Source organism: Pogoniulus pusillus, chromosome 12 (genome assembly GCF_015220805.1).
Source record: "Pogoniulus pusillus isolate bPogPus1 chromosome 12, bPogPus1.pri, whole genome shotgun sequence".
Lineage (NCBI taxonomy): Eukaryota > Metazoa > Chordata > Aves > Piciformes > Lybiidae > Pogoniulus > Pogoniulus pusillus.
This window is the reverse complement of record NC_087275.1, coordinates 25402826-25428477: the sequence shown is the minus strand read 5'-3', so window position 1 is coordinate 25428477 and position 25652 is coordinate 25402826. Positions and strand designations below refer to the sequence as shown.

The 25652-nt window shown below is 39.1% G+C and overlaps 1 protein-coding gene across 1 annotated transcript in view; it reads right to left on the bottom strand.

Annotated features, from left to right (window-relative positions):
- Positions 1–25652, bottom strand: part of CFAP47 (cilia and flagella associated protein 47) — a 287488-nt gene that overhangs the window by 198814 nt on the left and 63022 nt on the right. The window contains exons 27-32 of the mRNA XM_064151944.1: positions 21991–22091; positions 18501–18732; positions 17510–17719; positions 15763–15847; positions 14826–14954; positions 10081–10276 (exon numbers count right to left, since the gene is read on the bottom strand). Of these exons, the coding sequence (XP_064008014.1) occupies positions 10081–10276; positions 14826–14954; positions 15763–15847; positions 17510–17719; positions 18501–18732; positions 21991–22091 (953 nt within the window). The remainder of the gene's footprint in view (positions 1–10080; positions 10277–14825; positions 14955–15762; positions 15848–17509; positions 17720–18500; positions 18733–21990; positions 22092–25652) is intronic.

Here is a 25652-nt window from a genome sequence, read left to right as displayed (position 1 = left end):
GGTCAATGTTCAAGGATCACCTCCTCCAGGCCCAGGAGCAATGCATCCCAAAAAAGAGGAAGGCAGGTAAGAATGCCAGGAGGCCTGCATGGATGAATAGAGAGCTCCTGGGCACACTTAGATGCAAGAAGAAAGCCTACAGAGAGTGGAAGCAAGGACAGGGAACCTGGGGTGAATACAAAGAAATAGTTTGTGCAACCAGAGCTCAGGTTAGGAAAGCTAAAGGACAGCTGGAATTAGATCTGTCTGGGGACACTGAGGGGAACAAGAAGAACTTCTTCAGATATATTAGTAAGAAAAGGAGGACTGGGGAGAATGTGGGACCCTTCCAGAAGGGAAATGGAGAGCTGGTGACAAAGGATGTGGATAAGGCTGAAGTGCTCAGTGACTTTTTTGCCTCAGCCTTCAATAGCAAGGGCTCCAACCACAATGTCCAAGTCCCAGAGGGCAAAAGTAAGGACTGGATGGTCGCATGCAGAGAGTGGTGATCCACCTGGAGACCACTGACAAGTGGCATCCACTTGTGACAGTGCTGGGACCAGTGCTGTTTAACATCTTTGTCAGGGACAGAAGAGTCCAGTGAATCCTCATCAAGTTTGCAAACGACATCAAGCTGTGGGGCACAGCTGACTTGCTAGAGGGAAAGGATCCATCCAGAGGGGCCTGGACAGGCTGGAGAAGTGGACCCAGGGCAACTTCATGAAATTCAACATGGCCTGCACCTGGGTTGGCTCAATCCCAAGCACAGATACAGGCTGGGTGGCAAATGGCTGAGAGCAGCCCTGAGGAAAAGGACCTGGGGGTCTGGGTTGATGGAAAGCTCAACATGAGCCAGCAGTGTGGCTGCAGCCCAGACAGCAACCATGTTCGGGGCTGCAGCAAGAGCAGTGTGGCCAGCAGGGCAAGGGAGGGGATTCTCCCCCTTGACTCTGCACTCGTCACACCCCACCTGGAGTACTGTGTCCAGTTCTGGAGCCCCCACACAAGAAGGACACCAAACTAATGGAGCGAATCCAGAGGAGGGTCACAAAGATGATCTGAGGGCTGGAGCAGCTCTGCTATGAGGACAGGCTACGAGAGTTGGGGCTCTTCAGTCTGGAGAAGAGAAGGCTTTGAGGAGACCTTGGAATGGCCTTCCAATATCTGCAGGGGGCCTACAGCAAAGCTAGGGAGGGAATATTTACAAGGTCTTGTAATGACAGGATGAGGAGTAATAGGTTTAAACTGGAAGAGAGGAGATTTAAACTAGATGTTAGGAAGAAGTTCTTTAGAGTGAGGGTAGTGAAACATTGGCACAGGTTGCCCAGGGAGGATGCTGCCTCCCTGGAGGTGTTCAAGGCCAGGCTGAATGAGGCCTTGAGTGACTTATTCTAGTGGGAGGTGTCCCTGCCTATGGCAAAGGGTTGGAACTGGATGATCTTTGAGGTCCCTTCCAACCTAAACCATCTATGATTCTGTGATTTAAAAAACCCAAACAATTATTTCATTCAAGGAAACACCTAAAAAATAATCTCCTTTCCTGAAGAAAGTTTTCATTCCATTTATGCTTCGAATGACATTTCTTTTATTGTCATTCTTTCATTTATATCAGCAGAAAATTAAATAAATTCACATGCTATCAGAACTACAAAATGCATTTTCAGTTTTAAAATCACAGTATCACAGTATCACAGTATCATTAGGGTTGGAAGAGACCTCACAGATCATCAAGTCCAACCCTTTACCACAGAGCTCAAGGCTAGACCATGGCAAATCCAATATTTAAAATAGCATTAAAGAAAACATTTCTTTTTCTGTAAGTTATCAAATCAAAATTAAAACATTCATGCAACATTTTGGTGTTTTATCCATAATTGATTTTAGTTCTCAGTAAAATAAAAATGAATGTTTTTATGTTTCCATGATGAGTTTGGAAGCCTCAAGATTTTTTTTTTTTTGGTGGGCTATGAAAACTATTTCCCAAATGGAGATAACCAAGGAAATGTCTATAGCAATTTTATGTGTTCTATTTGTTGGCACAATAACAAGCAACAGTCACCATAAACTCCATTATGTCAAATACTGTCTATTTATTTGGTGGGCAGAAGATATTGTGGACAAATGACAAATACTATTCATTTTAAGTTCAGTGATAAAATTGGTCAGATTCTCTCCCATAAGGAAGCAAGGAAAAGGTAGTATAGGGAAAAAGTATTTAGGTGAGGCACAAAACCAGTAAGCCTAACTATCAGCTGTCCCCAAACCCAGCTGCAATATCTTAGATTGTATAGTATTCAAGATTTTCACTTTCAGTTTGAAAAACAGCATAAAACTACTTCAGTCCAGTCTGGAGATAATTCTAAGCAAGTTAAGGAATTGATTCTGGGAAGAAAAACAGGTTGCAAGAACTCATGAGGAAAGGACTACAAGTTCCTGAACAATTGGAGTAATGATCTGAAGCAAAGGGGATGAGAACTAATAACGATGTGTGCGGTGTACTACACGATTAAGAGTAATTCATTACAGAAGTGCTAGATGATAAATTGGGCAGACAGATTTTTTTCAGAGCAGAGTCTGGAGATAATAGCAAATCCTGTACCATTGCAGGAAAAAGCACATACTTGATTAGGATACATAAATAGGAGAGCTGCATATTAAGAAGGTAGACTGAACTTTTCAGTTCTGTTTAGTTCAAGTAAAGTCTCACCTAGTATAAAACCAGTAACTGGCACCAAACTCCAAGAAAGACATGGATCTACTAAGAGAGTTTATCAGAAAACAAAACAAGCTATGTACAGAGAAATACTGAAAAAAATGAATTGTTTTGCCAAAAGATGAGAGAGGGATTAACTGAGGAAGCACATCATTTGTGAAGAGGTATAAGGTCGCTAAAAAAGCAAGGAAGAGCCACTGCACACCACAGGTTAGAAAAGAAGGAATGGACTTAAATTCTAGCAGGGGAAATGTTTGGGTTAGATTAGACAATAGGAAAATCTTTGCAGTGGAAATGAATGGAAAACACTGCCAGTGTCCCAGTGTAGGGCCATAAGCTCCCCAGGGCTGGAGGACAGAAATGTACCTTCACTTTTGAAGAGTAAGAATGTACTGCACACTGATTGGATGACTAAAGGGAGATTCTATTTACAGGTGCATATATGCAAAAGGCACTCAGGTAGAACGGATACATCCACAAGCAGAGTAGAATAACAATCTTGCAATATCCTGGGTTGACCAGGTCTATCCCCTGTGATGGGACTTGGTCGCTTTTTACCCTCGCTCACATACACACACACACACACACACCCAAATACCACAGCCAGATATTTCCTAAAGTGGAACATGGAATTTCCTTTTCCAGCTATTTTTATAACAGCAAATACCTGTCCAGTACACTACAGACATAGTGAGTTTAGCCTTTGCACGTGATAATGAACCAGATTCTTTCTGTGCTCATCCTCCCTGTCCTATCTTCTGTGCTTTACTGTTTTGCTTTATTAGCTGATCCATCACCATGCTTTATCTCAGACTTTAACTCACTGACTCACCAAGTGGTAAAGTAAGTTGGAGTTGGTAACAACTCCAGAGAGATGGTAGTGGCTTTATTCAAAGAAACATCTCAAAAAACACCTAATTAGGTCAAGAGTTCCCAGTAATCTCCAAAGCCATTTCTTCCAACATTTATGAAGTCAAACATCGCACTGGCTTCCAAATAGCTAACACATACCATGGTTAGCAGTGAAAATGAAATCTTCAAAGCTGTTGGCCCCAGCAAAATCTTAGAGAATTATCACCTCTATCTCAAATAATCCTGAATTTCAAATCAGGAATTCTCAGAGTATGCATAAAGAAAGCATTGACATACAGCTGCACTGTTCCTCATCTCTAAGCATCTTCTGTTGGAGGTAGAAGACTGAGCTAGACAGACCTTTAAACTATCATGGCATGTCATTTTAAACATAAATTATTGCAGTAATGACAGTTTATAACATTATAAAACAACTTCCTACTCTGGGATCTGAAAACCTCTGGAGGTGGAACCAATCTACAGCCGTAATAATGCCTGCAGCCCTGTTCCAATAGCTTTAATCTGGTACTGAATAATACAAACATTTACAGAAAAAAAAAATGTAGCAATAACCTTTTCTCTAAGTGCTGGCATTAGAACCAAGCAAGGTTTTAAATGATGATACTAAAATATACAATACTAAGTAGAAGAAAGATGAGAAGAAATGTACAATTGGATTTATTTTTTTGTAAGTCTGCTATGTTTTCCCTACAATGTATTTAGGATAGCAGAATGATAATGTATCTGCCTTTGGTACATGAGCATGTGAGGCTACATTTATGTTAACATGAGAAACAAGTCTTTTATTAGAGATTTGTAGGCAAATTACAGTTCCTGCTTTAGGCAGGATGCCACAGACCTTGCTCATCAAAACCAATAATTATCCTTCTAAGAACTCCTGAAATACCAGGCACAGATAGACTTAATCTCACTGTCAATTTATAATAACTCTAAGTAGAAAAGTTCAAGAAGAACCACATGGGGCAATGACAGCAAAACAGATACACTGGAGATCGGTCTCATTTATTCCCATCTGTTGTCACCAAAGGCTTCCACCCTGAGGCAATGAGCATTTACGTTTCTACTCATAAAAAGAATTTATCATAATCTTTCACTATCTATTCTTGCTTGTTCTTATCCTAAATAATATATTTACCAACTCCTTATGCTTTTATGCATCAATTATACCTTCTATCAGTCTCCACTTTATTGCTTTTCAGCAGATAGTAGGAGTGTTTCAAAGAGGCAGAGATGTGGTGATGAAGAACATGGATTAGCATTAGAGTTGATAGAATTTGGGAATGCTTGGATAAGATTATCTTTTTCTTTTCCAAGTCAAACAATTATATGAGTCTATTAGTAAAGAAAACTAGTTTTAAAATCACTGAATGGTACTAAAAGCCTCTGCATTCACACATCACTTTCAACCCTATTTTTTTATCATGGCATTCCAGTTTTAGCTATAAAATGCAATACATCACAGCAATTGATTAGCGTGCCTGGCTTCTACACTGGCTTCAGAACGAACACTATAATCCCTGAATCATCTTATTTAGTAAAAAGAAAAACTAAAACTATTGTTATTATTGAAATTCACTGTTTGATACCTACAATGAATTAACAGAAACCTTTTCAGTCTTCACTGACTCAGAAATCTTTTCTCCTCACAAAATATCTGAAGATGTATTACTAAGTCCACCCCTATACAGTGCTCAGCATATCTGTTCTGCACTGCAGAACTGATGTTAATTACACAAATAACCAGAAAACTTATTTATTCCAGTTAACATGCAAACAACTGTGAAGTGTCTTGTTTAGGTGAAAATAAAGTGAATTGCAAGTAAGGAAACAAAATTTCTTCCTGAATATCTACCTGATCATTCCCATTTAGATCATTTATGTTTTTGAAAGTCGGCATGGTGTATATACCCATACATATTTTTATATACAAGCAGAATGATGGATGGACTTGATGATCCAAAGGGTCTTTTCCAACTGGAGTGATTCCATGATACATGTCTACACACACATATCTCTCTGAGAGACGCAATTCGGAGGGGACAGGTCTAGTCTTCACATCAGTCACTGCATCAGCTGTAGCAATCTGGTTTCCTACAGTGATAAGATGCAAGACTGCTGTTCTTGCCATTTGCTTTGGGTGACTCTGTCTCATGGACTCCACATGCTCATTGCAGAGAGAGACAAAGCTTCTCCCCACGATTTAGAGGCATAAAGCCTACAGCAGCCAAGAGGAAGCAAAGCCTGCAACTCTGCTGCTCATGCCGAACATTCTACTGCAGAAAACTTTACTTCTTGGTTTTGTTGTGTCTCCATTTCTACTGAGAACAGTAATCAGAGCAGCCCTGGGAGTGTGTAACCTGGAAAAACACATGCTGTATATTGGTTTGGGAGATGCAGGAGGAAGCAACTCAGTACAAACACTCCCCAAAGAAATAAAACACCAGTATATGTCAGAGATAACCTCACGCACCAGCACAAGTGCTGAAAAATCAGCAAATACTGAGTTCACAGAAACCAGTACTGTAATCTACCTGTGCATGTGATAAAGAAGGTAGAACTTCACAACACTTGGTGAAATCCACACTGGGAAACAGTGTGGTATGTTCCATTTCAAGCAGATCTTCCAAGAAAATGAAGATGTATCTGCTCTGGAGACAGCTCTTACATCTCATACTTAGGTTGGTTGTTCAGAGACCTGGTTCAGGTCAGTGCTGGAGGGAAATGACCCTATACACAAGGACTCTGACTGGGATTGAGAGGTGGATCTGTGCAAGCCTCATGAAGACCACCAAGGCCAAGCATACTGTCTTACACATTGGTAGGTGCAATCTCATGGGTTGGTGCAATCCCAAGCACAAATACAGGCTGGGTGATGAATAGCTTAAGAGCAGCCCAGCAGAGAGTAACTTGGGTGTACTGGTGAATGAAAAGGTTGCTATCAGACAGCAGTATGTGTTCACAGCACTTGCACCCTGGGCTGCAGCAAAACAATCATGGTTAGCAGGTTGAGGGAGGTGATTCTTCCTCTCTACTGCATTCTGGAGAGACCCCACCAGGAGTACTGCATCCAGCTTCAGGATCCACAGTATAAGAACAACGCAGACTTGCTCAGGTGGCTCCAGAGGAGGGCTACAAAGATATTTAGGAGATTGAAGCACTTCTCCAATTGGGACAGGCTGAGAGAATGGAGCTATTCAGCTCAGAGAAAAGACTGCAGGTAGACTCTGTAGCATCCTTTTAGCACTTAGAAGGGGCCTACAGAAAAGATGGGGGTGGACTCTATTTTGGAGTAAAGTGTTACAGTAAGGAGTAACAGTTTTCAAATGAAAGAGGTTAAATATTAGGAGGAAGTTTTTTGCCCATGAGGGTAGTGAGACTCTGGAACAGGCTGCCAAGAGAAGCTGTGTATGCCCCCTCCGTGGAAGTGATGAAGACCAGGTTGGATGGGGTTTTGAACAACCTGGCCTAATGGAAGGTGTCTCATGGATGATCTTTGAGGTTTCTTCCAACTCAAAACATTCTATGATGGTATTGCTCAATTTACTGGCTGTCATACTCCCTAATAATTTTATAATCAGTGTGGAATTATCTACTCTTTTCAATATTTTCCTGGGATACATTCAAGAAAAACCCTTATTTCCCAATATGGTGTATCTTACCATGGTAATAATCATAATTAATAAGTGAGAGACATACATATTCTCAGATGGCAATTTAATTCACTCATTTGCAATGTTTTTCTTCTGTTTAAGAAGTTACTTAAGTAGGTTGTGAATCTTATCTTTCACCTATAATCAAGGTCTCTGCAGAGTAGGCAAAGTGGTATTTTGCAGCTTTATAGCATTTGGTCTTCAGTTTCAACATGGTTTTCCATTTTGTTGTCACTAAGACATACGACAAGCCTGCCCTCCCAAAACATATGCCAAGCTGCATTTAAAACACATTTCTTTTTTAGTAGCAGAAAGGGCAGAAGATGTAGAGATAAGCACACTTCTTGTTAACGTTCTCTCTAAGACACTGACATCTTAATTCTTGCAAGAGGAGAGTTCTGATGAATGGCATAGTTATCTTCGACTTTAGAAAGGAGTAATAAAGATGTGTATTTAAAACCTCTCTGTCCTGCAGTTGCTTGGTTCACTGTCACATTTCACTTTAAGTATCTTAGGTATCAAAGAAAAGACTGAGAAATGTGGCCTGGAGACATCTTCATTTATTTAGTAGGAATGGATCACTCAGGAGACTAGCAGCTCCATGGTCAAGTCATATTGCAAGTCAGGGTTAATTCTTCATTCAAAGTAGTGTTTGGATGATAATATGCAGGCACATAAATGTTAAGCAAAAAAATGGTAATTGCTCTCTAATCTAGACTGTAGCAAGAATAAAGAACTAATCCCTCTCTTAAAATTAGCGATATTAAGCAAATACTAACAACAAAGATTGGGACTTTCAGTTGAGTTGCATAAACATTTACTACACTTTGACATTTTTGCTTGCTCTTCTAAAAATGCCTGTTGAAATGTTTAATTAAATGCTAACATGATTAAAAATGTGAAAATATCTAAGTATAAATTAGATGATTAGCCTTAACATCACCAAATTTAAAGGACTGACAGCACATCAGATTATTCAATCTGCTGAAATCTCTCTAGTGTAAAATTAAGTTCAGTCTAACAACCCTGAGGTACATTCCTGGTGACCAGCCTCCAGACAGACTTCGTGCCACTGATCATGACCCATGAGCCTGGCAGTTCAGTCTAATTTCAACCTATCTCATTGTCCTCTTTTCTAGCCTGCAATTCATCAGTTTGTTTAAGATGATATGGGAGACTCTTGAAAGCCTTGCCAAAATTGAGATTAACAACATCCACCACTCACCACCTGTACTCTGAGCAAGTCATGTCATTGTGGAAGGCAGTCAGCTTGGTCAGGTATGATTTCTCCTTTGTACATTCAAGCTGACTACTCAACTCCTTCTAAGGCAGCAAAAAGCAAAAAAAATAACAGTAAAGTAGAGGCTAAAGCAAAGAATTCCAAGAGATACTGAGGAAGCTCATCTGTGGAATGGAACAGTCTAAGATCAAAGTTATGGAAGTGAACATTTACAATGCACAGATTATGCCATTCATAATTCTGAATTTTCTCTTTTCTAAATTATTGTGTCTTTAGAAAAACTCATATATATGGTATTTGTGAGAGAAATTAAAGCAAAAGCAAAGGGCATGCTCATGTGCACACATCAATCTAATTCTGTGTGCAAACAGAATACAGAACTCATGTATTCTGCGAATCAAATACAGAACTCATGAACCTAAGAAGCAGTATACAGGCCAATATAGCAAGGCAGTATCTGTAACTTCCCACACACAGAAAACATAGATAATCTCTGCCTTCTCATTCCAATGTCATCCTTCTCTTAAAGCAGAAAAATATAATTAACTGACATTGAAAAAGAAAACTTTAATGCAGATAAATGTCCCTTGGCAGTAACCAGAAAATTCATCTTCACCTGTGACCCAGAGCTTAATCTGCAATGAAGTCTGCACAAATTGATACATCAGCCTACTAAGTTTTCTATCCTGTGAATGTTCTTTCATGTAAGTTATTATTTGCTAATAATCCAAATATTGTAGTTAAATTGATCTTTTTAGATGCCAATTTTTGGGTCTTTTAATTAGCTAAGAAGAAAAACCAATTGTACAATTGCTGATAACCATGTGACTATTTAAAAAAAAAAATAACAACTATTTTTAATATTCTAATGTATTACATACTCTCAGTCAACTAAACCAACATTTTCAACAGATATTCCACGTGGAATAAGACATTTGGATGTCTTTTTTCCCAGTAGCGTCCACTAGGTGTACACCTCATGCTTCAGATTCAGTCCTCACATCTTTAGACATTGCAATTCAATTAAAAGTCCATGTTAAGTAAGATGCATTGGGACATTCAAAAGGCAGCCTTGAATCATAGAATCAACCAGGTTGGAAGAGACCTCCAAGATCATCCAGGCCAACCTAGCACCCAGCCCTATCCAGTCAACTAGACCATGGCACTAAGTGCCTCATCCAGGCTTTTCTTGAACACCTCCAGGGACGGTGCCTCCACCACCTCCCTGGGCAGCCCATTCCAATGCAAATCACTCTCTCTGGGAAGAACTTCCTCCTAACATCCAGCCTATACTTCCCCCGGCACAGCTTGAGACTGTCCCCCATTGTTCTGGTGCTGGTTGCCTGGGAGAAGAGACCAACCCCCACCTGGCTGCAGTCTCCTTTCAGGTAGTTGTAGGCAGCAATGAGGTCACCCCTGAGCCTCCTCTTCTCTAGGCTAAACAGCCCCAGCTCCCTCAGCCTCTCCTCATAGGCTTTGAGTTCCCACAGGACAGAGTAAGGCTAGCTATTGCCCCTCAAAAATATTTGAAGTGGCAGACTGTCCTGATATCCCTATGAATAACAATTTCTAAAGTCTATAAAAGGAGTATTAGATGGAAGAGTACAGTGAAAGAATTATTTCACCTTTCTGACAGTCTCTCCACACAGTTTTTCGGTTCTTCTCATAGTGTTCATTCAGCCAGGTGAGGATGGTTCGTTCATGTGGAGAATATATATTACTGGATGAAGGGTCTGATTTTATCCTTGGCATGGTCTGCACTTTTCCCAAGCTGAACAGATCAGTAACTTTACGTGAAGAAACACGAGGGAGAACAAACACCTGAAATTAGAAACAGTGTCTATAAGCACAAATTGTAAACACAAATTCAAGTTGAAAGATTTGAAAAAATAACAAACAGCAAACTCCAACCAATCAATTCATACTCAAAAAGGTTTATAATTTAGAAAAGGTTTGAGAAATTACACATTAGCATAAATGTATAGCACACAGGAGAACAGATTTGCTGAGGTTTAAGAAAATTCCTTTGCTTCCTTAAACAAAATCCAAAAGCTCTTTGGAGTCTGGAAAGGTCCTCGCTAATCAAAAGCTGGCAAATAGTGTCCCAAGGTTTCAGGAATGAAAAGAAGGAAGTGTCTGTTAATTATAGGCCTGTTAGTCTAACTTTATGGCCTGGTAACATTATGGAGAAGATTATTTTTGGGAAACACTTGTGAAACAAGGTCAGCATGGATCATAGCCAGCATGGGTTCACAAGGGAAAAGTCCTGTTTAACCAATTTATTTTCATTAAAAGGTCAACCATTCAATTGACCAAGGGATGACAGCAGAGAGTTTTGGAGGTTTTCTGGACAAAATGTCCAGCATACAGCTAGAAAGTTCAGTTGAACAACTGGCTGATGTGTTGAACTCGAAGAGCTATAGTAAAGAGAGTTACAGGAAAACTACCTGAAGGGAGGTTGTGGCTGGGTAGGGGTTGGTCAGTTCTGCCAGGCAACCAGCAGTAGAACAAGGGGACACAGTCTCAAGTTGTGCCTGAGGGAACTACAGGCTGGATGTTGGGAGGAAGTTCTTGACAGAAAGAGTGATTTGCATTGGAATGGGCTGCCCAGGGAGGTGGTGGAGCCACCGTCCCTGGAGGTGTTCAAGAAGAGACTGGATGAGGCATTTAGTGCCATGGTCTAGTTGACTGGATAGGGCTGGGTGCTAGGTTGGACTGGCTGATCTTGGAGGTCTCTTTCAACCTGGTTGATTCTATGATATAGTTTGGCAGACAGACATAAATGGGGTTGCCCCAGGCTCAATTTTAGGGCCAGTGCTCTTTAGAGATTGCATAAATGATCAGGATACAGAAATTGTATGTATGGTTTGCTGATGATACTAACTTAGGAGGAGTGGTGGAATGAGTTCTGGACAGACAGACGAGAGCTGGGCCATCACCAACCATATGATATTTACAAGAGCAAGTGCCATATTCTGCACCTGGAACAGGGTGATCCTGGCTTATACATAATTTGGGGAGAGGAGCAAGTCCCTGAAATAATCTCAGTGATGTCTAATTCCCTGATCTATACAGACATATAGAAAAGGCCATTTCATCTAATCAGAATGAAACAGCTTGCACCCCTTTTGTAACTGTTCCTCTTCATTTAAGATTTCAATAACACATTTCAACCAGCACCAGCTTCTTCAGGGAAAGTGTTACAAGTTTCTAATCACTCCATGTGCTGCAGATGGAGAGGACTCCCCTTACATATGGTACAAAGCAGCTATAGCAATGTGTGGATTCACAATTTCCACATTTCCATCTGAATTCTTCCTTCTTTCCAGATGACATGATGTGCTCTCATCCATGGCTTCCAAGTTTTTCTGAAAACACTTTTAGGATATACTGATAGACAAACCCTATTTAACTATTCGTGTGCACAAGACTTAAATTAGAGCATTCATATTTAATTACAAATTAAAAAGTCACTTTGAAATTCCTTTTTTAACCCTGAAGCATTTCAATTCAGAAAAGTCTAGTTCCATGCAGAGATGGCTGAGCTAACTTAATTAAATTATTTGGATTTCTCTCCATGGGAGTTTATGTATTTGCACAGGACTATCTCAAGAGAAAAAGAAATCTCAAACTTTGCTATCAGATGGAATTCTGAAGAAAATAACGGCAAAAAAAGCTATCAAATGCAAACTATTTCATGCTTTCTCAAAAGGTAGTGCCTTTTCCCACTAATTTATTACTATATTCCTTCATCAGTATAACCTGACATGCTATCAAAGTTATCAAAACAGGAAAGAATAATGCCAGCTACATCTAGAAGAAAATATGTTTTTATCCATGACATATTTTCACTGTCTCTTGGCAAGAAAAGTCCTATGTATGACTCCTCTTGGAGTACAAAACAGTTATTATGCTTACAAGAATTTCCTGTATTTTCCTGTGTTTGTGCCTGCTGCCTCTCACAATGCCACTGGGCACTACCAAGTAGAGTATGACCCTGTCTTCTTTACACACATTGATTAAATCTCCCTTGAATCCTCCCTTCTACTGGCTGAACAGTTTCAGATTTCTTATTTTCTGCCTGGATGACAGATGTTCCAGTCTCTTAAATCATGAAACCCTTCACTGGAATCACACTCCAACATGTCCATGTCTGTTTTCTACTGGGAAGACCAGATAATATTTATATTTTTCATTCATTTTCCATCTCCTTCAAAAGAAAGAAGTATTTGAGTTTAGGCATACAAACTTTACTGATCACATCAGACTTACTTTGAATAACATGATATTTTTATCTAAAATCAGTGAAAATGAAATTTTACTCAATTTCAGAAGTCTATACTGACCAAGTTCAATTACATCTTTAAAGGAATCAGTATTATAAATTATATATGTTTTAAAATTTGAGTAAAATAATAAATATCACAGTTATGCATATGTCTAGTCAAATGAGTATTTCTTATTTATTTCAAATAAGTAAACAAATTATTTTAACCAAGTGTCATGGGTTGAGTTTAATCTGATGATGGTGATGAGTCTCAGTGGTGACCTCGTTGCTGCCTACAACTACCTGAAAGGAGGTTGCAGCCAGGCGGGGGATGGTCTCCTCTGCCAAACAACCAGCAACAGAATCAATGGACATAGTCTTAAGTTGTGCCAGGGGAGGTCTAGGCTGGATGTTAGGAGGAAGTTTTTGATACAGAAAGTGATTGGCATTGGAATGGGCTGCCCAGGGAGGTGGTGGAGTCACCGTCCCTGGAGGTGTTCAAGAAAAGCCTGGATGAGGCACTTAGTGCCATGGTCTAGTTGAGTGGCTAGGGCTGGGTGCTAGGTTGGACTGGATGATCTTGGAGGTCTCTTCCAGCCTGATTTCTATGATTTTGTTCTATGATTCATACCATGCTGTTGCCATGCCAGCTTCACAATTGAAGTCCTGGCTGGAGTGAAGAATCATGGAGCTTGAAGTTTGGATTGTAACATAAGAGGCTTCCTATTCCAGTTGCTGCTTCTGGTTTCTGCATATTTGGCTGTTGATCATTTCTCCTGGGCTGTTTGCTGAGTGCTTGCTTGGGGAGAATCATTTTACTGATGGCTTCTGCTGCTGGTTTTGCTTTAACTGCATTCTTCTACAAATAGGCTAAGGTAACTGTGCATCGTATCAGGTCATTAAATTCCTTATCTCAACTCAGAGGGCTTTTTTGGTGTTACTTTCCCTCTTGTCTGGGGGGGCTTGTGTTAAGTCAGGACACCAAGGTAACAAAAAATGCATCAGTTTTCGTTATCTATAATAAGATTTCTTAACATTTAATTCTACAAAATGTAGGCTTTTATAATGTTGTACTGATTGAAATAGTATCATGGTTTAACTCCAGACAGCAATCAAGCACCACAGGACAAACATATTAACACACAGCTAAAGTTTCATACCTAGGAAAACAAAAATTTTCTCACTTTTGTTTTGTTTTGTTTTGCTTAGGTTGGGTTTTTTGTTGTTTGGGTTTCTTTTTTATTGTTTTGGCGGGGGGGGTGTTTGGGTTTCTTTTTTGTTGTTCTCTGTCAGAGATAAATTAAACACTTTAAATTGTTTATTTTTATAGATATGTTTCAAAAAAATCATAGAATCATAGGATGACTTGGGTTGGAAGGTACCTCCAAAGGTCATTTAGTCCAACCCCACTGCAGTGGTCTCCATTAGGTCATGTTGCCCAGAGCCCTATTGAGCCTAACCTTGAATATCTCCAAGGATGAGGACTCAACTACTTCTCTGAGCAACCTGTTCCAGTGTTCCACTGTTCTCATGGCAAAGACATCCCTTGACGTAATAGTTTAGCCCAACAGCTAAACTGCCTGCTCCTCCAACACAAAAGTCAAGGGAAGAGTAAAACACACACAACTCAGGGCTGAGATAAAGGGATAGGAGTTTAATGCAACATGAGATGTCATAAGCACAGTGTGTAATTACCTTAGCTAATCTAATTAATCTCACAGTACTATGCATGATTACCTTAGTTGAGCCTATTCACAGAAGCAGCACAGTGAAATGCAAAGGAGAGAAAAACAGCAAAAGCCAGAAAGCCAATCCCAGCAGCTATCCAACTCTCACTCTTTCCACTGCCACGCCTGAGGGAAAGAGCCAGCACCTGGAACTCGGAAGCAGCAACCAGAATAGGAAGCCTCTGATGTTGCAGTTTGAACTTCAATCCCCATACTACTTGGCTTCAGTTAGCACTTTCATGTTTGAAGCTGGCATGACTGCAGCATGGTACAAATAACAGCAGCAGGTTCAGCTCAATCCGTGACACTTGATCATACACAGTTTTTTGGTGTCAGTTCTTCAGAATTCAAGCAGTAAATGAAATCTACAATTTACCTTGTATATCTGCAGAAGCACATCTGTCCAAGCTCGTTTGCTCATTGTCTCAAATGAGCTGTCCTCCAGAACAAATAGATTCTTGTCTGAGTTTTCCACATCTCCTTTTCTCAACTCATCCATGTCACCCTTCAGATGAAGGAATGAGATTCATTTTCAGTATTTATTTCAACAGTTTGGATAGGAAATTCACAAGAGGGAGAGAAGGAATCAGTGGCATAAATGACTGATAACATTTTCTATAATGCAATAGTCATCAGCACTAGAACCATTTACAGTGTGCTGCTATCTCAGGATTAAGAAGCACGATACAGAACTGACATGAGCTGGAAGCAGCAGTCAGGACAGAGAGGATCACAAAAGATTTTTTTTCTTTTTTAGATGTTAAAATCAGTAGAAAGCAGTAAAACTAATTCTACTTTGAGAAAACATCTGTTGGAAATGAATCACAGGCATCAGCAGTATTGGAAGGAACAGAAGAGACAAAACAAGGAAGTAGGGTGTAAATCACAGTATCACAGTATCATCAGGGTTGGAAGAGACCTCACAGATCATCAAGTCCAACCCTTTACCACAGAGCTCAAGGCCAGACCATGGCACCAAGTGCCACATCCAATCCTGCCTTGAACAGCTCCAGAGATGGTGACTCCTCCACCTCCCCAGGCAGCCCATTCCAGTGTCCAATGACTCTCTTGGTGAAGAACTTAAATTTCTGTTCAATCTCATACATGTGCTTAGATTTATGCAATCCAAAACAGTCAGCATGATAGCAATATTCAGTGTCCACAAAGAACTTACATTAGTCTTCAAAGGACACTAAGCATGTGCTCTTTGTTAAAAAAAACAAAACCAAAACCAAACAACCAAACAAAAAACCCCAGGAAACAAACAAAAAAAACCCCAAAGTAATGAACAGAAAAAAACCCACGAAACCTACAGTTTGCACTTGAATCCACTTCTTGTAGTCATCAGGCTCAAGCAGAAATTCTGGCATAACATGAGGAAGATATGCTCCTTTGCTTCTGAAATCATAGAGCAGGAAAATGTTCATTTGGAAACAAGGTAACTATTTTTAAGACCAGTCCAAGCTTTTCATCTTGGTCAGATTGTGTGTAAGCTTTTCTGAATTCTGGCAGAGTACACTTTGGACTAATGATGCAGTTCTATTAATTGGTTTAGATAACTTCTATTTATGAAGTTCACATTCAATTCCTATGCCTACATCTAAATGCTAAAAGCATATATAACTCGAGCAGATTGCCTGCCTTATAAAAATTGTTCATCCATAAAGGATGCCCAAGGAAGTGGTTGAGTTACCAACACAGGAGGCATTTCAAAGACATGTGGACTTGCCACTCAAGGATATGGCTTAGTGATGGACTTGGCAGTGTTTAGTTTCACAGTCAAATCTGATGATCTTAAAAGTCTTTTCCAACCTGAGTGATTCTAAAATTCTATACCACCATGTACTCAATATCTTGCTTTCTGGAATGATGCAGCACTCCTTCAGAAGAAGAATCAGTAGAATGGAATTAGAGTTTTCAGTTTATATGCTGTAAAGACATCTTCAGCAATGCACTGTGTCTAATGACTCAAATCTAAGATATGATGGGATGTATCTATTGATTCCTTTATTTACTACCAAAGTAGATGCTGAAGCTGTGAAAACAGAAATATGTAAGCATTGCCCTTCATTAATGAAGAAAGGCAAAGATATTGTTCTACCACTGCTGCAATGGTTCCTCCAAATCATCTGGAACTATGTTATGTATGGTGCACAGCAGAATGCTGTTCTGTCTCTTTTAAAGAACAAATGACATGGATGAAAGCTGCAAATAAATGTCAAGTGCTGTTGAAGCAGTGTGCATTGGTCTCATAACGAGTTCAGATACAGCTACATCACTGTCTGTTATTCTCAGACAAAAAGCTTTATTTTAGAACATTATGTAAATGATGGGGTTTAAATGGCTTTAGAGCATCTTCAGCACTAGTTGGGGATGGTAAAAAGAAGCAGAGATGCTGGGTTTCAGGGTTTCTGATGATCTCTAAGATCTCATGACATTAGACTTTCTGTGAAGCTTTAGATTCTTCTCTGTTTCACAGCAGTGACAGGCAGGAAGGATTAAGAATTTATCAGGTTTTTTTTATTTGCACCATCTTTGATAGTGGTTCCATATTATGTGACAAGATAAGATTATCAGCGAAGGTAGCTAATAGCTAAATCTGTTCAGAAGTAGCACTTTCATTTCTTAGCATATTATTCATATGAAAGATTAAGAGATTACAAAGTCAGTCTACATTTTTTTTTGCTAAAGCTAGTAATTACAGGACAAAGAGCATCAGTGGAATGGTGAGATCACTAAAGACAAATCTGATCTGACTCTCTACTGAGTCTGAAGAATAAGGCTGAAAGTCACCTTTTTTGATAATTAAGAGAGCAGAGTTCCTGTAGAATGCTTGCATTGACTATAACATTACCAAAGGACACCTCATCTAGTGTAAATTTCAGGGGATAGTCTAGGTTAAAACTACAGTTTTAATGCGTAGATCTTAGATAACAAAAGATAATGGAAACTCTAAACCTACTGTATATTCTTCAGTAAGAATTATGTTTGAAATATGCTATCTATTTTTTTTAAGTGGAAAAAAAAGCTGCATGAATTAATATTTTCTCATGTACTTACTTAATGAAAGCAAGCAATGTAGAATGCTCATGGTGGAGTTGCCGTACTCTTTCAATTGGATCGAGGTGCAATGACCAGCTCGTTGCAATGCTTGGTAATAATTCTCCACTCAGATGGAACAACATGTCATGCAAAGTCTTGGTATCTTTGTCAAGGCTCTGTTTAAAACCCTTTTCTTCTGAAGAGGTCATCTGGATTTTACACACATCTCTAAGACAGAAAAAGCTTCCTATATTATTCTTTTAAAAGCACAAAATGAGCTAACATTTTTATATCACAACGATAAATCTAATAAACCACAAAGCAAATGCAGCAGCAAGAAGGCTGAAGAGTACAACCCTTTCTCCTCTTTACAGAACTTTCATAATAATGTAAGAATTATGAACAATGTGAAATATTTAATAAGTACATGTGAAAGATTTCATAAATAAATTTGTATCGGTCACTGCTGTCTGCCAAACAACTTTGATTCGTATCATGTTTATAAATGCCTAGGTGTGTCCCAGGAGTCTGGCTTCCTCACTATTCTATAGCAAGCAAAAGATCAACTAACTGATACCACTATGACCAGTACATTTCCAGGCTTTTTGTAAAACTGTTATGAAATTTGCTTCCTTATCTGTAACTTTATCTTTTCAAAAAGACACAATGTTGGAACATTTACGTCAGCAAAGAGACAACTGCTAGAACTCTGCTTGTTCTGGGAGGAGAATCAATTTCAGTTAAGACTGACATGAAGTTTGAATTGCATCTTTTGCGTACACTCAGTGCTGTTATATCAGATCATCACAGTTGGAAATACATTTGAGAGAATGAAAAATAATAGTTGGATGACATGTTCCTGTAAAAAGCAGATGGATACTAAAATTTTCATTTACAGCTGTGCATTAGGATGTGTTCATATTTCTCAGATTATCTCCAAAACACTTTTGTACATATGCAATCATGTTAGTACGCTGAGATAAGTTAGGTCTAAGCAGATATTCATTACCTTCTCAGTGAATATGGGATTGAAATAGGATTTTGTCCACTAGACCAGCCAAAGAGAGTGAACCAATTCTTAACAGCAGTTCGAGTTTTCTGAAAGAAGATGTAGTCCTCTTCATCTTCAGCAGGAAACAATGATAATTTATGCTTCTTTTCTCTCCCATCACTTTGCCTGTCAGTTTTACTCTCCTTGCTCATCTCTCCATCACTCTCACTTTCAAAAGCAGCATCTGACTCTGCATAGTACACCCAAAAAGAAAATAAAAATCCAGAAACATTTAACATTTCCTTAGTTTTATCTAGCACAAAACAAATATTTTTGTTCTTTTACACACTATTGTTTTTAGAAAACAAAACAAAACACACACACAAAAAAAAACCCCAAACCTGTCAGACAATGAATAATCAACTTATTTCAGGAGTAAATAATTTAGGTGACATGAACACACCTTGGGAATAGACCAAATTACATTCTTGGAATTTCATTTCACTTACAAAATCATTACCCAGTCAGAAAAAAAATTAATTTATGCATGGCTTGCAAAAACCACAGGATGCAATCTTAAAGAAAAAGTCTTACATACAGATCCAGTAGGTAAAGCTTCACCAACTAACCAATGTTAACTCCCCAGCCCCATGACAAAGCATGGCTCAGTAACTGACTTGTGTTCAAATGGTGTATCAGCTATTGCAGAGGTATAACTAAGTCTACATCCCAATCCATGTCTTTGGACTTTGCTTCCCTTTGGTAGGCCTTATGCCTCCTAAGTAATGACTTGGTCTAAAGTTAAGATCATCTGTTTTAACAAGTATTTGTTGTTAGCAACAACAAGAATAATATTACTGCATAAAACGTAACTAAGGAAATGAACTATTTTCTTCATAGCACAAGCAACTCCGATAACTCCATCCCTGAAGGTGCATTTTAGTACCACTGTTGCAGTTTTAATGTTTGATTAGTAGACAGTGAATAGAAGTTCTTGTTACAATTTAAGAAGAAAAATAGTGCAATATGGAGAAAAGAATCTGATCCTTTATAAAATCATCACACAGCCCTGTCTGAGTTTGTGCTGGATGACATTGCTTTTCCCCATCTTACCACTGCTATCTTTGCCAATTTATTGCCTTTTCAGATGTGAAACTGAATTGTTCTCTTGAACTCTTCTTATGTTATTCTATTAAAAACGAACCATATTGGTAAAGAGCTGCTACATAATCTGCTTAACCATCCCTATTTGCCTTGGCAATACCCTACAGAATGACCACGTCAGCAGATGTGTAAGTGTTGAATCCTAACAGTGATGAAACAGCAACAGCAACTTTCACTCTTCTAACTTCCTAGTTAGAAAACTAGCAGCTGAAAGAAGAGATGTCAACAGCTTCAGCTACTAGTCACCTGACAGCCTTACAACAGGTCTATTACTTTTAGTTCTCATGGAACAGCACCTTTACAGCACACACTGACAATGGTTGTCTTGTACAGTATCTCCTAAGTGCAATAAAAATGTCAAAGTCTAACCTAAGAACACAACTATAACCTTACAGAACATAGCATATTTACAAAGGGTATGTCATTAGTTATTTCATGAGTACAGAAACAATGTCCTTCTGAGAAATTAATCCCTCAGGTTGGTTCAGTAATTATTGTTCTGCTGGTTTATTTATGGACATGTAAGGCAAGTGGAGCCTTGGTATTTGAGGGAGGGCTTGTTTGGTTTCCTTTGGTGGTGATGTTTTTATTTTGGGGAGGTTGGGGTTTTTTTGATGTTGTTTATTTGTTTTTGCTTGGTTGGGTTTTAAATATTGTGACTGATTTCCCTTTTACTTTATCTGCTAAGAGGAGAGTTTTTTTCTGCTTTTATACTTTAAGCCAGGTTCCACATGGTGTAACAAAGGAGAACAGCCTTCTCCACATTCATCAATTATATGTGCATAAGAATCTCAGGCAAAGCTTACAAATATGAAAAATATCTCTTTAAAGCAGTAAACTGAAAAGCAGCTGCATGAGCAGAAAGTTTTAAAGTGAACAGCTGCATCATACCTGATTGAGAATCTTCATAGGCTGAGTCAGTGGTTGCACCAAAGGAACATGAGAAATTACTATGAGAAATTGATTGTGGACTATAACATGGGTGCAGAACAACTTCTCCACTACTGCTTTCTTCACTATCTATAAAACAAGATCACAGGCTGGAGCTGAGGAAACACATTTCACTGACTGTGCCCCAACAGTTTATAAAGTTTACAGCTTAAGTAACATTCTTATTTTAAGTTAATGTAGTCTTAGGGTCTTCAAAGCTAAACCTATTTCAGACCCAAGGAATTACTCACCTAAAAAACTTGCCTATTTCATCAAACTATATCTCAAATGCCAACAACTCTAAAATGTATATGTGTCTGAATATACATTAAATGACCCCCATATATATTAAATGACTCACACATATTTCTTCCAACATGAATTATATAATGACCTTAATCTCTTCCCATAAACACAGCTACACACAGACAGACAGAAAGGCAAGGGGGAGCAGGAGGCAAGAAGAGGTGGGGCCAGGATGGGCAGGGAGGCAAGTACGGAGATATACTGTAAATAAAAATATTTCTAGTCTCCCATCACAGGCTTGCAAAAGGCTTTAAAATATGAGTATGCTCTTCAGCCTTCAGGGACAGTGAGTAAAAAAGCTGAAAACTATTCTAAACAGGCAAATAATGATAGCATTTTATCAAAACATCACATTTCTATCTTCTGCTTTGCTTTCTTCAAAACATATGCAATTGTTGCCCTACGACTTTGTTATGGAAGGCCAAAATAGGCCTAAACATGTCCTGGCTTGCCCAGATATGCTTTCTGCTCTCCCTCCTTCTGCTGATGGGAGAAGCAAGGGTGGGAAAGGAAGACAAAGGCCTGGTGCCTTTGAGTCTCATTTTCTCCTTCCAAACTCGTAAACCCGCACATGTTTATATGTTTGTTTGTGGTCTGCCCTAAAAAGGTAAAAGTAAGCCCTGGCTTTAGCTAATGTAGTGCAGTTTGGCAAACTGCCATTCCAATTGGCTAATCTGTGGCCAAAAGACATTAGTCTCAGGCTGCATTGACAAAAGGAGATGAGCAGGCAAACACAACGTGCTCTGCCTTATCATGCTCTCTCTGTTTCTGCCTTATTGGGCTTCTCTCTCATTGTGCTTCTGTCTCACTGCTCTCTGCCCTTATACCTGCCATGTTCTGCCTGCTGCACAATAACGAGTCCAGATATTTTGGGTTTGTCTACCTGGAAACTTGCCATGCCTCAAGTTTGCCAGGGAATAGGCCTTAAGTGCCTATTTTCAACAAGAACACAGAAGCTATTGCACTATTGTTAAAAATGCAATTGTAGTATTCTCTTGTAACTAATGAGGAAAAATACTATCTTGATATCCCTGAGATTATATTGGAAAATACTGGTCAGACTGTTCAGAGTAATATAATTGTAAGAGAGAGAATGTTGGCTGCTTACTGCTTCTCAAAATAATTTGTTGATCAGAGCTGTGAAATGCCAAATACTGGTATAAAGTAAGAAGGCAATTCTCTGCTGTTGCAGCAACTGGAATCATGAACCTGTTTAAAACAGAAGACAAAATTGATCATTTGCTGTTCTGCCATGGTAATCAAGATATTTCAGCACAAAAATAAAAGACAGAGTGAAAGTGTCCTGATCAGCTGCTTTTCTATTCCAGTTCAGTAGGAGAGTACCCAGATGGGACTGCAGATGCTGAAAAGGTGAAGTTTAGCATAGTATTTCCACTTCACAGTTCTAGTGTTAGAGTGGATGTATCTGAATCAGAATGTCCAGGAGGTAAGGGAGATTTCATGAAATAAATTAACTCTGTCTCTCTGAAAAGAATAAACAATTAGACTTATAGCTGACATTTCTAAGTGTCCTAAAGGAGACTGCTAACTGGCCTCCTCCCTGGAGATTTTCAAGATCAGACTTGACGTGGCCCCAAGCAGCCTGATCTAGCTGGAGGTGTCCCTGCTCATCTCAGGAGAGTTGGACAAGATGACCTTTGAGGACCCCTTCCAACCCGATGCAATCTGTGAAGCTGTAAATATATCCTGTAACGTTTGTCAGGGGAAGGTTTCTTGAAAAGCAACTTCTGGTTTGATTTAATGTTTATTCTATAAGACTTTACAAAACTCTTAAAATAAAAGTCCCCAGAGACAGACTCCACAACCTCTCTGGGCAGCCTATTCCACTTCTCTGCCACCCTCAAAGTAAAGAAGTTACGATATGCACAGAATGTGAATGTGTACATGCCCAAACCGAGTGTCATAGAATCACAGAATCATTAAGGCTAGAAAAAGACCTTTAAGATCACCAAGTCCAACCATAACCCAGCTACCATGACCACTAAACCATATCTTGAAGTGCCACATCTACTGCTTCCTGAACAACTTCAGGGGTAGCAACTCCACCACCTCCCTTGGCAGCCTGTTCCAACACCTCACAACTTCCAGTAAAGAAGTTTTTTCCTAATGTCCAATCTAAACTTGCCCTGGCAGAACCTAAACCCATTTCCTGAGAACACAATATTTCTTCAACTTTTACCAAACCATTTAAAGACACAGAATAACTAACTACAACAAAGAAAAGTTCACCAATTTCCAACTTGTGACTATTGTGATAAATTACAACTGTCAATATTCTGAAGGCATACATCGGGTTTACTTCAGATATCAAGAGAGGGGTCAAGGGTGGCAGAAAGCTGCATGAAAGTTAATGAAAGACATCACTCTCAAGTTGTATGAAAGTAACACAGATGTCTACTGTTGTACTCATTCAACTTTGATTTCTCAGTTTGAGGTGACCACTTCAGTCATCTCTATCTTCAAAGCTGAGTTGAGATTTGGGTATATGCTCTGATTTTGCACAGTTATGAAACAGAAATGTGTGCTTGAGAACAACTGCAGTACAGTTTAACTAGTTAACCAAAACTGATACTAAAGCACAACCTGTAATACAAAGAGCAGGCATCACAACAGAACATCTGTGCTCAAACAAGTGTCTCAGACTTACAGTGCTGCTGCAAGAGAAGCTCATCCCTGTTCCATGTTGCTAACAATCCTACAAAGGGCATAGCTCTTTGATCGAGAAATTAATGCACCCAACCAGAAGTAAACACAATACAAATATATTCTTATCTTAAAAAAATGAAAGCTTCACAATGTTCATAAGAAGAAGAAAAAAAAGATTGGACAGTGAAGCACCTATGCTGGCTGAGCATCAGTTTCACACCAGGAAATTGCAAGTGACAGTGATGGGTAAATCCTTATTACAGGGAACAGAGAAGCTCATTTGCCAGCCTGACTCTTCATCTAAGGAGATTTGCTGTTGAGAGATAGATGTGGCTTATTTGATTCTTGGCCCTGCTACTGTTGCACATGGGCACGGGTGAAGTTGATGGAGAGACATGGAACTTAACAGGCATGATTACATGGCTTTGGGGACATGATCAAGGAAATAAGGCACAGATGGTTTTCTTTTCAATCACGCTGGTGAAAGAAAAGAGTGGATGGTTTCTGCAAGTCATAGTCAACAGTTAATTCTACAGCTTTATCATACACATTTCAGGCACTTAAATAGAGGGCATCAGACAGAGAAGCAGGCATACTTCCACACAATTATGGCTAATAGATTACAAAGACCTGTGCATTCTGCATGTGCTTAAAATTACCTTGTACCACTTTATTTATAACACCATTCATAAAGTGACACTGCAAGGCCAGAAGTCTCGTACAATGTGTTTGCAGCAGAGCTTCACTAAAGTAGATAAAATTCTGCCTTATTATATTAGCACGAAAGATATCTGTACTGCTAGCAAATGTGGAATTACTAAATGTGTTAAATTATTCAATGTATTGAGTTTTTTAATGCTTAATAAAGCAAGCAAAAAATTTGTTAGCTACATGAACCATCATTGCCACTGCTATTTCAGTGTTTATTCTCTAATGCATATTTCCACAGAACACACAACAGGAGAATGGCCATTAAATATACTGTGTTTGCCAACATTTGAAACCTGCTGATCACCAAAAACTAAAGCTCCAACTGTGATGATGAAAAAATACCATCCAACACTCTATATAAAAGCAGTTTGCTCACATCTCTTAAATTAACTCTGATTTGTTTGTTTCTTGCAATGCTTGTGGAAAGACCAAAGAACCCGAATCAAAACATATTTATCCTTTTTAATTTGCTCTATAGCATTTCAGACATTTTCTAAGCAGAAAGAAATAATTTGTTTTCTAGCAGCATACCCTAAATGCTTTAGAAATACAGGCTCAGTTAAATAATCCTTCTTCAACAGTGCTCATTAACAGATGTAGAGTATCACTAACAATTTCTAAAGAGATAGAACCCAAAGCCATTATGATCTGCAAATTTCTGTAGCAATGGTGCTTGGGTAAATTAGAAGGAAAAAGAACAAGGGAAGCTCACACTGATAGTTGCAGAAGCAAAACAAACTACTTGCAGAACAATGCCAAAAGGAACCTTGACAATAAGTGAGGCATTTTACAGATCTTTCAGAAGGAGGAATAACCTACATCTAGGGAACAAGAAGTTGCAGTCTAAAAATACAGAACTACCTTCCTCCCTTTTCCCCAAAAAATCCTTAACAGATCTAGAGATGACAGAACTGAAGGGAGCAGAAAAGATAATGCATGCAAGCTCTGCCATTTCACTCCACAAATGGGCAGTTCCTCAATGCTCAGGAGCCCCTAACCCTTGCATCAGGAGCTTGAGCTTCTACAGCAATTAAAATAATGCAACAATGAACAGCCACAGACACTTGATTTCACACAATATGCCAGACCTAGAGATGGCAAAGTACCACGTTTTTAGTAGCAGCAGCAGCAGCAATGTCAGTCCTTAATTCCTTAATAACAGACACTTCAACAGGCAGAAACAATCAAAATGCAGAAAGTCACAAGCACAGAAGAGAATAAGAGTGACTAATGGACTTAGTCCATCCTGGCTTTCAAAAGCACTCTCAAGTTTCCCAAGTAAAATGCTGATATATTATTACACCAGATGAATGAAGAAAAGAAGCTTGCAAATATCAGGAACTCCAGTGCTTTCTAGCCCCTTGCTCTGAATTTAGATGATAATCAAATAAA